We start from the raw sequence: 14,417 nt of genomic DNA, 5'->3' as shown, positions 1-14,417 counted from the left end.
CACATGTTTTGCCGGCACATCCAACCTGCTGACTGCACACCGTCCTGCACGTCTCCTACGTCCGGCCGCACCGGCACCTTGCTATCATGTCAATGTCCAGAGATCAATGTGACTGATTTATTTATTATTTAATTAAAAGAGTGATGAGTTGAAAGAGTGAAATGCATGTTTTGAGTTTTTTGGGAGGGCATGTTATTTTAACATTATTTAGATATATATTTGCTTTTATTTTTCTAAAATGTGTATTTAGTTTTGTATTATATATTTGTTATTCTTATTTTAATGCATTTGTCTTAGGAAGTGGAGGGGGAAGAAAGGGGGCATGAAATAGGGAAGGGGGGGGTGGAAGGACAGACAGACAGAGAGATAGATGGATGGCAGGGTGGGGAGGGGTGATGGTAGGGAGGGGGCCAGAGGGAGGGAGAGTCTGGCTGTGTTTGTCCCCCAGTGTCACTTGGATTATGGCTCCCAGGAGGATGGAAACCAGGCCCGTCATCTTCTGTCTCAAGTCGGTGCTGCTTCTCTACACCTTCATCTTCTGGGTGAGCGATGCAAACAAAAATGTGCCTTTTTTGTTGCATGTTACTTTTTTATTTGAAAAAAGCTGTGTTCTTGACTATAAAACTTAAATTTTAGTTTTGGTTTACATTTCAGCTTGGTGAGAGAAAAGCAGTCTTGTCTGAGGTTTTGGATTTTCTTTTTTTTTTTTTTTTTAAATGGGTTAATGACAGTTAATCTGCCGGTATCATGAGTGGGTCTCTGTGTCGGGGTCGGAGGTCACTGGTGGGTCAGGGGAGGAGGAGGTGGTGCTAGGTAATTATCTGCACTCTGAGGAATGGCGACCAGGTGGCGCGGCAGCGGTGACACTCTGGTGATAATGAAGAGCTGGAGAGGTTGCAGCAGCCGCTGCAGTCGGCCTGAATACAGTAGGAAGCCAAGCGAGATAGTTTTAATGTGTTACTGTGCTGCTTTACCAGTTGTTGTTTTTTTTTTTTGTTTTTTTTATCCTTTTCCATGTTACCACCTCGAAGATTTCCTCCTCACAAATCTGGGAGCGCTACTACTGCTGCTCTTTGTGACATCACAGGGGGCTGGTATCCCAAGCTGTTGTTTATCTCAGAAAATCGTCACTCTTGTCCAGCTGCTGGCTAATCGTCAAATTGTCTCAGTCAGCTGAGGACCCTCGCGTTTCATTGGTCCCCGCCCTCCCTCAGGTGACAGGCGTGGCCCTGCTGGCGGTGGGCTTGTGGTGGAAGTTCATGCTGGGTCCCTACATGCTACTGATCTCCAACAGCCCCTCCAACGCCCCCTACGTCCTGGCAGGCACTGGAGTCGCAATCGTGCTCTTTGGGCTCTTTGGCTGCTTCGCCACCTGCAGGGGGCGCCCCTGGATGTTGAAATTGGTCAGTGGCTAAGTGTTTTTTTTTTTTTTTTTGGGATTCATTTAACTAATCTGACGCCAGATATTTGTCTTTGGAAAAAATGTTTATTCGCCGCTGCCTCTTTCTCTGCAGTACGCCATCTTCCTGTGTCTGGTCTTCATGACCGAACTCATCGCTGGAATCTCCGGCTTCATCTTTCGCCATGAGGTCACAGCAGCAGCAGCACCACCACCACCACCACAACCAGACAGCCACGCATCCACACAGACAACGCGTTTGTGCTGGTATAGCTCGCGACATTCTGCGTTAATGTGTGTCTGTATGTGTATTTTTAGATCAAGGGGACGTTTCTCACGACGTTCAGCGAAGCAGTGATGAAGTACGACGGGCGGGACGAGAGGAGTCTGGCCGTGGATGACGTCCAGCGCAGAGTAGGTCTCTCTCCCTGAAATATTTCATCTTTAAAGTGACAGTATGTTGGATATACAGCCTCCCTGTGGTGTGGAGGCAAATTGCTGTTAATTGTGTGACTCTTATTTTTTTCCAACGCTGCTCAAAAAAAAAAAAAAAAATTGAGGCCGCTGTAAATTCCCTGTATGTGGTAAATATTTCGGCACAGGGCTCTTAATTCCGCACACTGCGGTGTTGAACCTGCTTATTATTACCAGTTTGTTTAGCAAACAGCCGGAGCTCAAGCATAAAAGTTCCATTCATACGGAGGAATTGAAACCGTGACCTTCTTGCAGTGAGGCCACAGTGCAGCAAAAATAGAATTTCAGCTATTTAATTTTAATGAGGATTAATGGTAATGATGTGCTTGATTCACTCTCAACGCAAATGCTGTTATTTATGTGCACGATTGTACAAAAACCTGCATTGTTCAAGCACAACAAAAGTCCTGAGCAGGAACTCCTGAGGTGCAACGTTTAAACCCTCACCAGAATACCTTTTCTCCTCTCTTTTCTCCTTCCTGTCTTTGTAGCTGCACTGCTGCGGGGTTCAGAACTACACCAGCTGGCTCAGCGTCGCTTATTTCCCCGCGGGCGGGATTCCCGCCAGCTGCTGCGCCAGCTCCTCCGACTGCAGCTCGGCCGACCTGAGGAACGCCACTGTGGCCGCTCGCAAAGTCAACAGACAGGTGAGGCGTCCTCGGGTGATGCGTGCGTGCGTGCGTGCGTGTGCGTGTGCGTGTGTGTGTGTGTGTGTGTGTGTGTGTGTGTGTGTGTGTGTGTGTGTCGCGTTTGAAACAAAGAGGAGCTCCTGTCTATGACTGACTGTTGTTGTTGTTGCGTCTGCAGGGTTGCTATGAGCTAGTGACGGCCTTCATCGAGAGCAACATGGGGATCATCGCTGGAGCGACCTTTGGCATCGCCTTCTCTCAGGTGCACCCACTGGTTCTGAACCGCGGCTTTTATCTCATTCAAACATCAGGTGACCCGGCTGTAGCTGAACCGCACTTTAAAGAAGGGCAGGCTGCTTGGAAAGGCCGTCGTACAGATTTAGTCGGCTCACTCGCTTTTGCTCGAGCCTGATTTCACTTTCTGTTTTCCCAGCTGATAGGAACGTCTCTGGCCTGCTGCCTGTCTCGGCTCATCAATGCCAACCAGTACGAGATGGTTTGACAGGTGATGGAACACACGTCCGTGCACGTAGCACGTCTGTTATTCCCTTTGTTTCATCACGTTTTTTGTTGTTGTTGTTGTTTTTTTTTTTTAAACAATTGTATTTTTTGCACAGAAACAACAATGAAGCTCGACACCTGGGCACTGGGACACACAAACAGCACATTTTTAGCAAACTAAACCCAACTTAGAGTATTTATATAAGTGTTCTACAGCTTCCTCTTGATTATTACTGTCTTTTGTGTGCTAATATGATGGGAGGATTCGGGAATAAGTGTTTGTAATGTGAAATAAAATGGAAATATTATGGAACCTGTGTGCTCAAAATTTAAAATATAGATGATTAAAATGCTTTTTAATCTTCTATATTTAGTCATATGGTTGATATAAAACAATAGAATTGCATAATCGAAAAGTATGACTAACCCCTAAATATGGACGGAAAGACGTTGTGTTGACGGACGGCCAGTAGATGGCGCGTTCTCACCAATCAAAGACGATAAATATGAAAGCGACTCTTTCGTAAACGATCTGCGAGATACTGAAGTTACATTCACCAGCAAAAAGATTAAATTATTTCTTATATGTATGTGTTGAAGTGCTTTTTGCTCACCTGTAGTGAAAACACTAAATCCCGAGGGCTATATATACAAACATTTATAAAAATCTAAATGTGTTTTGGGGAAATTAATGTATGTCGCGAGCCCTAAACATTTTAATTACCTGAGCGGTTGAATCGAGATAATATAATATATTCTAACAAGACAAAAATAACAACAATAAGTGCATTCAGACATTCCAGTTTAGAACAATTATAGAAAAAGAAACCAATTACAATTTAAAAAAAAAAAAAAGATGCTAAATGAAACTATAATAGAAAATGATTGTAAGTAATGAACAAATGCTTGACACGTTCCAAAATAAAGTTCAGTGACCCGGCATTTGTATAATATTTTATTTTCCGACCGCCACGTGACGCCACTCTGGCTTCGGCTCGCTGATTGGTTGCCTTCCGAGCCTTGACTTTCGTCGGATGACATTCGCCCCACCCACCGCGCCTTGCCGCTGCTGCCGCTGCTGCCGCTGCTGCAACCGCCGCCACCCCCATCACCCGGAATCTGAGCTGTTTCACGGGGAGACGCACACGGACATCCCCACCCGGACCCCGGTGCACCACGTCGGATTGACTGTTGCCACACGACCGAGGAAGGTCACGCCGAGCACGGTGAGCTCTCAGCAGCCGCTTAGGGAAAAGCCCTGTCGGGTTAATGCGAGCGAACCGGGCCAAGAGTGAACGATTCCCCGGAGCCTAGTGACAGCAGGGACCGAGAACTCTTCTGGCGGCTGCCGAGCTCTTTTATTCTCGGCCAAGTGGCGGAATATGGTGTCTGAAATCAGAATTAATATCAGGATAAAATGGACATCCCCCCTCTCGTGTTTAATGTAAGAAGAGACCTTGCCCGGGGAGTTCCATTATCGGACGTTCATTTTTGTTGTTGTCGTTAATGTCATGTCTAGGCGATAATTCTTCATAGAAATTCACCATAGAAACGTAGGCGTTCGTTCATGTTGTTTTAGCCTCGTATATAAAAACAATATGAAGCCGTATGAAAGTAAAGCTGGATACAAATCGGTGCTCCTGTCTGCCTTTCTGCTTCGGTATCCAGTGGCTTTACTTAGACGCTTCGCTTCACTCCAGCATCAGCTGATGATTAGAAGTAAGATCTATGTTTTAGAGAAACTACGCTTAGAGAAACTAACAAATTCTGGTGAAGCGCAACAGAAAATATTGGTTTATTGAAGTGGAAAAGACGGATTGCACAGCCCCGTTAACGACACCCGGTAGTTTGACGGCGAGTATGCTATTAGCCCTTGAAGCTAGCCCCGGAAACGGCCGGCCGGTGATGCTCATCGTAATTGCGGAACATAAAAGCAGTTCTCATGTGCAAGATAATTGTTTTAAGGGGCCTAAAGTTCAAAGCGACGGCGATGCCGTTAGCTTTTGTTGCGAATCAGCTCCCGGTTTGACAGCTTGACCGTGCTAACTGACAGAAACCCGGAAGAGACTTGAAGGGAGGTTTACTAAGGGGGATTTAAGTCGAACGGGATGTGATAATATACATATTATTCGTCTAAGCTTTTTTTTTTTTTCTTCATGTTTCCTGACGAAAACGTGTATTCATATGTCGTTTCTGCGTGTTTTTGTTCCAGATTTAATCAGCTCTGAGGCAGCGGAAGACACCCGTCCCACCCTCCTCCATCCCTCAGAAGGCTGCCAGAGAGCCGGCTCACTGACTCATTCAAACATGGCGAGTCTTCCTGTGTAACCTGGTCCAACAGCAGCTCAGGAACCTCCCTCCCTAATACCTGACCCAAGGACTCCCGGCAGTAATCCACTCAGCAGTCTTACCGGGCTAAGTTTGGCCCCCCCAGCTGCAGCGCGCACACCATGATGCAGATTTCCGAGTCCTACAACCAGAAGAACTCCCTCTTCAACACCATGAACCGCTTCATCGGCGCCGTCAACAACATGGACCACACGGTGATGGTGCCCAGCCTGCTGCGGGACGTCCCCCTGGACGAGGCCCCCGACCTGAAGGAGGTGAGGACTGCGGCTGGTGGCGTTGGCGGTGGCGCCTACTTCCAGCAGGACGCCGACATGTACAGCTCCTACATCCTGCTCAAGTCCATCCGCAACGATATCGAGTGGGGCGTGCTGCAGGCCGAGGAGAGGCGCAAGGAGAAGGCGCCGGCAGAGGTGGAGGCGCTGCGGCCCGACGGCGAGGACGACGACCTGGAGACGCAGTTTTACTTCCACCTGAAGGGACTCCACGGCGTACTGTCGAAACTGACCAGGAAAGCCAACACGCTGACCACCCGCTACAAGGAGGAGATCGGCTGCAGGCACTGACCAGGCGCTCGCTAGCGCATGTAAAGAGATTGTGTCCAACTTTGCTAGTTTGTCTGTTTGTTTTTTTGCACATTCAAGCTCATTAAATCAGCCGTTCTTCTGTGGATATAAACCCAGCTGTGCACATCTGGTTTGGAAATTTCAAATAACATTTCTACCAGTTCCTCTATTTTCGGTGCTTTTAAAAGTTTGGACAAAAGTGATGGTCAGTGGATCAAGCAGAGAATAAGTTGTTATAAAGGGCTGGCACAAAAAAAAAAAAATCAAATCCCACATATAAAGCGTTCGGAGAAAACCCATATTTTCTAGGATGAAGATATAGAAGAAGATATGAAGAATACAGTGAGGCTCTGGATAGTAACCCAAGTTCTCTCGTACATATTGACTTCTCTACAAAGGTTTCAGACATGATAAGGTGACAAGTTCCGACTCACAAATATAGAAGGCCAGATTTAGCCAGAAGTCAATAATCTGTCAATGATTAACAGCGTCCCAAAACGTGTGCTCTGGTTATTTCCTCTCCCCACTGCCGCTTGCAGTAGGGAGAGGAATACACAAAAAGTCACGTATTTACAGAACGGATGGATTATTAATGAACTGAATGTGTTTTGTTTTTTGTTGTTGTTTTGCACTATGTTTTATTTCAGGGTTTATTCCTCTGCTTGTTTGTTGTTTTTTCTTGACGCTGTTCTTCTTCGCTTCTGAGTTCCAAACTATGCAAACTCTCTCTGAAAGGGTGACGCGGCTTCAAATTTACTATAGTGCAGAATTATACCCAGATGCAGAAATTTGCAGCGGAGCGTCAATCACTCGTTCATCATTCACGCGGCTCCAAAGGTGCTGAAACTTTTCTTGAACGAGTGTGTTGACATTAACTGAATATTAATAGGATGCTTAAGTGGATTCCACCTGGCACCAGGTTGTAATTTGTCTCGTAATTTAATGTGTTATTTATTTATTTTGGTGGGGGGGGCACAGTCTGTCACAGAGGGTGTGTCATTAAATTGAGGCCTAAAACCAATAATACATTATATCAGTTGAAAAAGATGTTTGAGATGTTTTAGAGTGACCTTGAAAATGTCCAAAATCTTTCATTTTCAGTTTAAATTGAACCAAACTTGCCACTGGGGAGGATCGTAAAGTCTCCTTCACTTTGGCAGTTTGAAGTTGGTCAGCGACGTTCCAGGGAAAAGAAAAAGGACAACAACGAATCAACGTGGTGCTTTTCTGTTCTGTCATTTCAACCAAAGACATCGAAACACACCTGCTGTAACCACGCTGAGCTTTGTGGTCATTGACATTTCTATAGAGTTGGACTTTATTTTAATATTATTTTTTTAATTGTGTGTGGACAAAAAAAACAAACAAACATGTTACCGCCAAAGAGCTTTTTTTTCTATTTGATGTTTAGTGCGGCAATTAAAGGTTTTCATCAGTATTGTGTTGTTTTCTTTGTTTTTATTTTGAATAATTGCAGCTATTATGTCCACTTGAACGTGGCTGTAGCGACAGTGACAAAACAATCACTCTGACATGATGCCAGATTTAAGGTTCACGTCTGTTTAAAATTGGATTTAGTCCCACAATTTGATGTGAAACATTTTGTTTCGATGAACGGAAAGACTTCAGTTGATTAAACATTCAGAGGGGGCGTTTACCCCCACTTAACTTTCAAACTTTTTCTTTTTTTTTCATTTGCCACAAACAAAACAAAACTGTTTTTGATCTATTTTAGGTTGCTTGCACCCCTAATTTTATCTTGTTTACGTTGAGAAACTAAAGGTGACCAGTGTGTTTGCATGTGTGTGTGTGCGTGCGTGCGTGCGCGTGCAGTATCGGGTATCAAATGGAACCTGCTGGCCCCTATCCTGATCACACACACACACACACACACACAACCACACACACACACACACACACACACACACACACAGCATGCGCTCAGCACGCGGTTGATAACGTCTGCCTGTGTGTGTGTGTGTGTGTGTGTGTGTGTGTGTGTGTGTGTGTTCATGCTCGGGATACATGATCACAACACACACACACACACACACAGTACATTCACCCCCCCAACCTTCCCCAGTCGCTGTCTCAGCTGGTCAGCGTGTTTTCATTGCCTCGCCTCGCCTCGTAGCCAGTAGCTGGTAAATAACCGTGTCCTGTCCCATCCTGGTTCTCCCACCATGTAAACAGGAAGCGAGTGCTGCTGCATCATCTTCATCATCTTCATCAGGAGCGGCAACGGCAGTGTGCGTCGCTTGGCTGATGACTCATCACCCGTTTCCATCCAAAGTAGTGTTTGCTTAAATTTCCAGGGGCTGCACTGACCAGATTCGATTTATTTATGGATAGAAATTGAAAACAAATCCAAAGCATAACGCGTAAAAGTACATTTATTTTCAACAGGGTCCTGGACACACGTTGCTGGATTTAACGTGATTATTATTAACACTCACCTCCTACCGTTGAGTAAAGCAAACATTGCCGCGCACTGTAGGAGGCCAGCTTATTTTATTAGAAGCAGCGTTGTTGTGGAATTGGCAATCAATTGCCGAATCAATGCGCCGCCCGCCGGACTCTACCCAGTGACACACATTGAGCGCACCTCCCCACTGCAGTCAATCGGTGTAGCCACTTGTTGGTGCACCGGTGTTCCTGTTTTTGGAACCCAAATACTTAAACACCATTTAGCAGGATGGATGCAGTTGTTTTTGTTGTTTGTTTGTTTTAACTTTTCTATTTCATTTTTGACATTTTACTGATATCAAGCGATTTGACCGAAGATAAGGTAAAAGGTTTCTGTCAGCGCAAGTTAGCACGAATTGTAGCCGATAAGCTGTCTAAGCTAGCTCATTAACTACAGCCATCTGTTTTAGCATCCTAAAAAAATTAATCAATAATAATAATAATAATAATGATAATAATAATAATAATAATAATAATAATAATAATAATAATAATAATAATAATAATAATTTTGTTTGAATTATTTTTGTTTTTAAAACAAGAAGAACAAGTCAACCAGAGACGAGAATGATCGTGAACCTAACAACAGAGTGATGTCCGTACAGGTGAGGGTTGATTTGTATATTTGACACGTCAGAGGCGTTCAGTGTGTAGGAGCCTTCAGTTCTGGAAGAAAATCATTCTCGTAAATATTTTTTCTCTGACAAAAAAGTTATATTTTCGAGTTTCTCTTATTCACGACGTGTTTTTGCAATTACACATTATTCACTGTAAGAGCCTTCATAGAAGTCGAAGATGCACTGAAACTCATGAAACGCTCCTCCCACGTCAGAGGAAACAGTGCAGTAACTAAAACTGGCCGGCAGGAGACACTGTGGTAACACCACTGTGGCGTGTGTGTGTGTATGTGTGTGTGTGTGTGTGTGTGTGTGTGTGTGTGTCTCAGACTGCCAATTAGTGGTTGACGAGGTTAGACCCCGAATAATTAACACGTACGCACGCACACACGGGATTGGTTGCTCACTTGTGTGTTTGTGTGTGTATATGTGCGTGCATGTACACGCACGCTGGGACCGGTCATGTGAACTGTGAAAGCCTGTGTTAATCAGAGGTTAAAGGTCAGCAGCAGGGTGGGTGGTCAACCGAGGTGTGTGTGTGTGTGTGTGTGTGTGTGTGTGTGTGTGTGTGCGCGCGCGTGCGCATTATATGGTGTGTGTTTGCGTGCGCGCACCATATAATGCACATGAATTTATAAGCACAGTCACTCCTGATGAATTCAATTGCAGTCATGTGTGTGTGTGTGGTTGTTGCCCTGGTGTTCCCCTTGGCTTCCTCAACCGGCGCTGCGTTCAAGGTCATGTTGTGTTCAAGGACACCTGTTGGTTTTTCCAGCTGAGTTTGAGTAAAAGCTCCCAAAGTGCTGTCCGGCGTGTCAAGGCACCTGATTTAGATGAGTGTGGTGCGTTCATGGCCTCTGCGGCGTCTTCAGTGGCTCTCCTTCATGTTCTCAGCGTCGTGGCGCAGTGCCGACTGCGGTGCATTTGTTGCGCCTGCGTTGCGTTGTTTTGCGCGTCGCCAAGGTGCGTTTGCACCACTCCGTGCGCGGTGCGTTCGCTGTCTCCTGCTCACTATTTCTGCCATGTTTTTTTCCCTTCTGATACAAGCCAGAGCTTCAAAAGTCTGCTGTGTGCTCGGCTGTGCTGACATTTATGTGTAATCTCTCTCTCTCTCTCTCTCTCTCATTCTGTGTGTGTGTGTGTGTGGGGAGGGGGATGGGAGGGAGAGAGAGAGAGAGAGAGAGAGAGAGAGAGAGAGAGAGAGAGAGAGACGGGCAGCTGCAGTGTGTGTGTGTGTGTGTGTGTGTGTGTGTGTGTGTGTGTGTGTGTGTGTGTGAGAGGGAGATCTGTCGCCAGCTTTGCCGGCGCTGTCAGACGTTGTTTTCGTGACGATCGGTGCACCGCCGCTGATTATTCACCTGTCAGAGCGCTATCTCCCCCCCCCACCTCCCTCTCTCTCTCTCTCTCTCTCTCTCTCTCTCTCTCTCTCTCTCTCTCTCGCCCACCCATCCTCTCTCACGTACGTGCGCACGCAAATGCTGCAAAAAAAAAAAAACAACAAAAAACGACAGTCCACTTGTTTTGACAGACAGGTGTTGTTGCTTAAAATGTTTTTGAATTATTTCGCAATACTGACCGTTAGGGGAAAAAGGACTGTGCCACTAGGGGGCAGCAATGCGATTCCACCATCAGTTTTCAGTTGAAGCGCTAGTTTTTAACGAGCTTTAGCGTAGCCAAGAACGTCAGCAAATTGAGGAATAAGCTGGTGAAACGCTCCAAGCGGGATTTGCTAAAAATCCATTGTGAATTCCTGCAAGCATTGCTTTTGTGAAGCGCCACAGGTGGTTTCTGGTGATCGTCTCAAATGCACAGAAATCTTTTCTGGAATGATTCAACGAGGTTAGCGCGCAACGCTATTTTCGGTTCTGTGCGCAGTACCACTGGCGGTAGCTAGGGGGCAGTGTCTCCAGGGTGTGTGTGTGTGTGTGTGTGTGTGAGTGTGTGTGTGTGTGTGTGTGTGTGTGTGTGTTAACCTTTAGTTCAGTTTGTCCTCTGTGGCATCCTCTGCTCCGGTTCTTTCTTATTCCGTACACACACACACACACACACACACACACACACACACACACACACACACACACACACGCACAGTGCCTGTCAGTCGGTGCACTGGGGGAGATTTGCAAGAGAGCGATCAATTTGTCAGACAGGAAGTGCGTGATTTATGTGACCCTGTAGACATCTATTAGCCTCCGTCGCGTCCGCTCCTTCTATCCATCTTGTGTCTGTCGTCTTTTCTCTCTGTTTGTCATCCCTCCATCCTTCCCCTCCTCTGCCTCTTCGTCCCGTGGCGGCGCCCTCTCTCGCTCTCTTTTCTTCCTCCCTTCCTTCCTCCCTCTCTTCCTTCCTTCCTCCCTGCTGCGGTTTCATCCTGCCGTTGTTTGCATGGCTGCGTGTGATTCTTGTGTCAAACGATTGTCTGCAGGGACAGAAAAACAGAAACAAGTTGCGGCGGCTCGCCGGAGAGGAAAGAATGTTGTTGTTTTGTTTTTTTGTTTTTTTTGCCTTTTTGTTGTTCAAGAGCAAGTTGGAAAAAGAAAAAATGAGAAAAGCACAGTCTCGCTTTGTTCTCGATTGCGTCAAAATCAGTCGTCTGTTTTTCTATTAGATAACAGAAACAAGGGACTAGTTAATGAAATTGTTGTTTCTTAAAATTGAGAGAAATTTTGAAATTCTGTTTTTGGGGGAAAAAAAAAATATATATATATATATATATATATTTACCAGCATCAGGAACCACCGACACAGCAAGCAAGGGGTGCAAGACATATTTCCTAAAGCAAGGTGCTGCTTGGCAGTGCTAATGCTAATGTCAACTGCTAATATTTTTTAGCGATTGACGACAGCGATGCTAACAGGTTTTTGGACTGGGTGCTACAAGTGTCTAGCAGACACTCAGCTGATGAAAATGTTTGATGTCTTTTCAGCGTCGTTTAAATGAAAGAAACAAAAATACTGAAGTCAAAAATTGGCGCGGTGTTAGCGCCGCCGCTAGCAAGTGTGTTTGATCCGCGACTGCGTGTCATTTTTTCCCCCCAGCGTTGCGTCACCGTTACTCCTCCATCAACAAGTCAACTGTGGATCCTGCAAACGTGGAATAAGCTGGAATTTGGCGCGCGTGTGTGTGTGCGCGAGCGTGTGTGCGTGCGTGCGAGGGGAGTGATGCATGGTGGGAAATCGTTTAGCGCCCTCGCCGGTCCTCGGCGACAGCCCCCGGCGACGGGATGAGGAACGAGGCGGCAACGAGGATGTAATTTGAGAACGGCAGAACGAGGGGGAGGAGGGAGGGACTGACAGATTGGAAGAGGAGGGGGGGTGGGGGGTGGAGGGTGAGTGATGGGGTGGAGAGGGGGAGGAGGAGGAGGGAGGGAGAGAGGGTGGAGGAGGAGGAGGAGGAGAAGGAGGGAGAGAGGAAAGAAAAGATGATTGTGACCGGCGGAGGAGGAAGGAGAGGAAGAGAGGCGACAGTGAGGGAGGAGGAGGAGGAGGAGGCGGCGGAATGGGGGGGGGGGGGGGGGTGGAGGAGAGGAAGAGAGGCGACAGTGAGGGAGGATGGTGAATGACAGAACGAGGAGACGAGGGGAGGAGGAGGAGGCGGAATGGGGGGGGGAGGAGGAGGGGGCGGGGGAACTGTCACTCCCCCTTCCCCCCACCCCACCACCCCTCACCCGCCCCCCACCCCCCCTTCCGCTGTGTCGAGGCGTAAACGAGGCGAGCGCTGCGTTTCTCCTCCGAGCCAATTTGAATAATGAGGCAGTCTAATTTCACACACACACACACACACACACACACACACACACACACACACACACGCCTTCCGTCTGCATGCAACGCTCTAATTGCCCTTGCGTGTGCGTCTCTCCGTGTGTGTGTGGCCGTGTGTGTGTGTGTGTGTGTGTGTGTTTTTGTGTGTGAGTGATTGCGCGCACACGGGTGTTTTTTCTTCTCTCTCCCTCTCCTCCTCTCTTTTTCTTTCTCCCCCCCCCCCCTCTCCTCGCCGCCGATGGTCGTTTTTCAGCATGTTTTGCGCTGAGACTCTGGCGGTGAACCGGAGACAAAAAACATCCGCGGGACTTTCTGTTCAGCGCCGATGTGCAACAATTTATCCCCAAATTTCTTGGATTCTAAAAAACACACACGTATATGAAAAAAACAAAAACAAAAAAAAAAATGTTTGCTTCGTCCAGTGTGATGAAATCAACATCATTTTAAATGAACAAGTGGGCGAGCTTTGAATTCGGCTGGCATTCAGTGAATCAGGAGGAGGAAACGTGTTTCTGACCTCGACGGATGGAAATGATCGTCAGTGCAGACTGTCGCTGTGCTTGCTGGTCTTCCAGTCAGGCTAGCATGCTGAGAGAGGAAAGCGTGTTTTAAAAAACACGACTGTGCTTTCCATAACCACCTGCTGACGTCTCGTTCTGTTCGCAAGAAGGAACGCGGCGGAACGCGGCGGAACTTGGGCTCCGCCACCAGGGGGCGCAGTGAAGACTCGACGGCGTTACGTCGCAGCCTCTAGGAAGCTTTGCGACGACGACGTCGTCGGCCTGCGCTGCGAACGGTGCGAGGCGTAAAGTAGCAACGCCTCTTTGCTAACTTGCGCTAGATAAGAAGTGGCCAACTCCGCTAGCCTAGGCGTTCTGACGTCTTTATCTGGGGACGCCTCAACCCTTTCACCTGGCGGCTCACCTGCGACTTCGAGGTGTCAATCAAGGCTTTCTGGCTGAACTCTCCCGCACAGCAGCTGCCATTGTGTCCAGTACTGCAGTACTTATGTCCACCAACAGGGGGCAGCCTTGGTTTAATTGTTTTGGGTGGGGATCGTAAGGTCATCCGATACGCCAGGATGACCCCCCCCCCCAAGCCACGTAACTTTGCCGACACGTTAGCGTAGCGCGACAGTGATAGCGTGCCCCTGTTCCCCTGCTCAACAAAGAAATGCTGGGACGTTAGCGCTATTTCCAACCAACCTCCCCCCCTCCTCTCCGTCTCTCTCTCTCGCAGGGAGGTCCTCCAGAGCGACTGTGGGTCCCAGCGACCATCGCGCAGTCACTCGGTGAGTGTTTGCGTCTTTGTGGCTGATCATGGTATTGCAACCAAGCGCTTCTCGCAGTTCAGCTCTGCTCTAGCATGTTTGCGAGACGACTTAAACCAGACAAAAGAAACTCACAGAGCAAAACATTTAGACATTTTTGAGTAATCAATTTAAGTTGTTTTTTTTGTCCTTGTGCGTCACCTAGCTGCCCCGCTGCTTTTGATGAGGAACTACTGCGATCATAGTCCATAGTCGGCAGTAATTTCCTTGATTGCGAAATTCAGTCAAACCTGTCGGAAGCTTAAAGGTAGAAACGAGGTCGATCGCCCCGAAACATTGTTTCGACTTTTAATAAAGAAAAAAAAAGAAGAAAAAAAATGCGAC

At 47.1% G+C, this 14,417-nt stretch overlaps 2 protein-coding genes across 2 annotated transcripts; both read left to right on the top strand.

The window, feature by feature from the left end:
* Nucleotides 1-411: 411 nt before the first annotated feature.
* On the top strand, nucleotides 412-3,316 carry LOC142881072 (tetraspanin-7-like). The gene is made up of 8 exons (XM_076015125.1): nucleotides 412-542; nucleotides 1,215-1,403; nucleotides 1,515-1,589; nucleotides 1,718-1,813; nucleotides 2,365-2,520; nucleotides 2,681-2,764; nucleotides 2,936-3,007; nucleotides 3,120-3,316. Exons 1-7 carry the CDS (start codon nucleotides 462-464, stop codon nucleotides 3,002-3,004), a joined length of 750 nt encoding a protein of 249 aa, XP_075871240.1. The 5' UTR covers nucleotides 412-461; the 3' UTR covers nucleotides 3,005-3,007; nucleotides 3,120-3,316.
* A 757-nt stretch (nucleotides 3,317-4,073) lies between these two features.
* LOC142881082 (mid1-interacting protein 1-B-like) lies at nucleotides 4,074-7,353 on the top strand. The gene is made up of 2 exons (XM_076015134.1): nucleotides 4,074-4,229; nucleotides 5,216-7,353. Exon 2 carries the CDS (start codon nucleotides 5,454-5,456, stop codon nucleotides 5,913-5,915), a length of 462 nt encoding a protein of 153 aa, XP_075871249.1. The 5' UTR covers nucleotides 4,074-4,229; nucleotides 5,216-5,453; the 3' UTR covers nucleotides 5,916-7,353.
* Nucleotides 7,354-14,417: the final 7,064 nt, after the last annotated feature.

This window comes from Nelusetta ayraudi, unplaced genomic scaffold (assembly GCF_046127955.1).
Source record: "Nelusetta ayraudi isolate G7.1 ecotype Tasmania unplaced genomic scaffold, CSIRO-AGI_Nayr_v1 ptg000006l, whole genome shotgun sequence".
Classification (NCBI taxonomy): domain Eukaryota; kingdom Metazoa; phylum Chordata; class Actinopteri; order Tetraodontiformes; family Monacanthidae; genus Nelusetta; species Nelusetta ayraudi.
The sequence above is the reverse complement of the archived record's forward strand: the minus strand, read 5'-3'. Positions and strand labels throughout refer to the sequence as shown.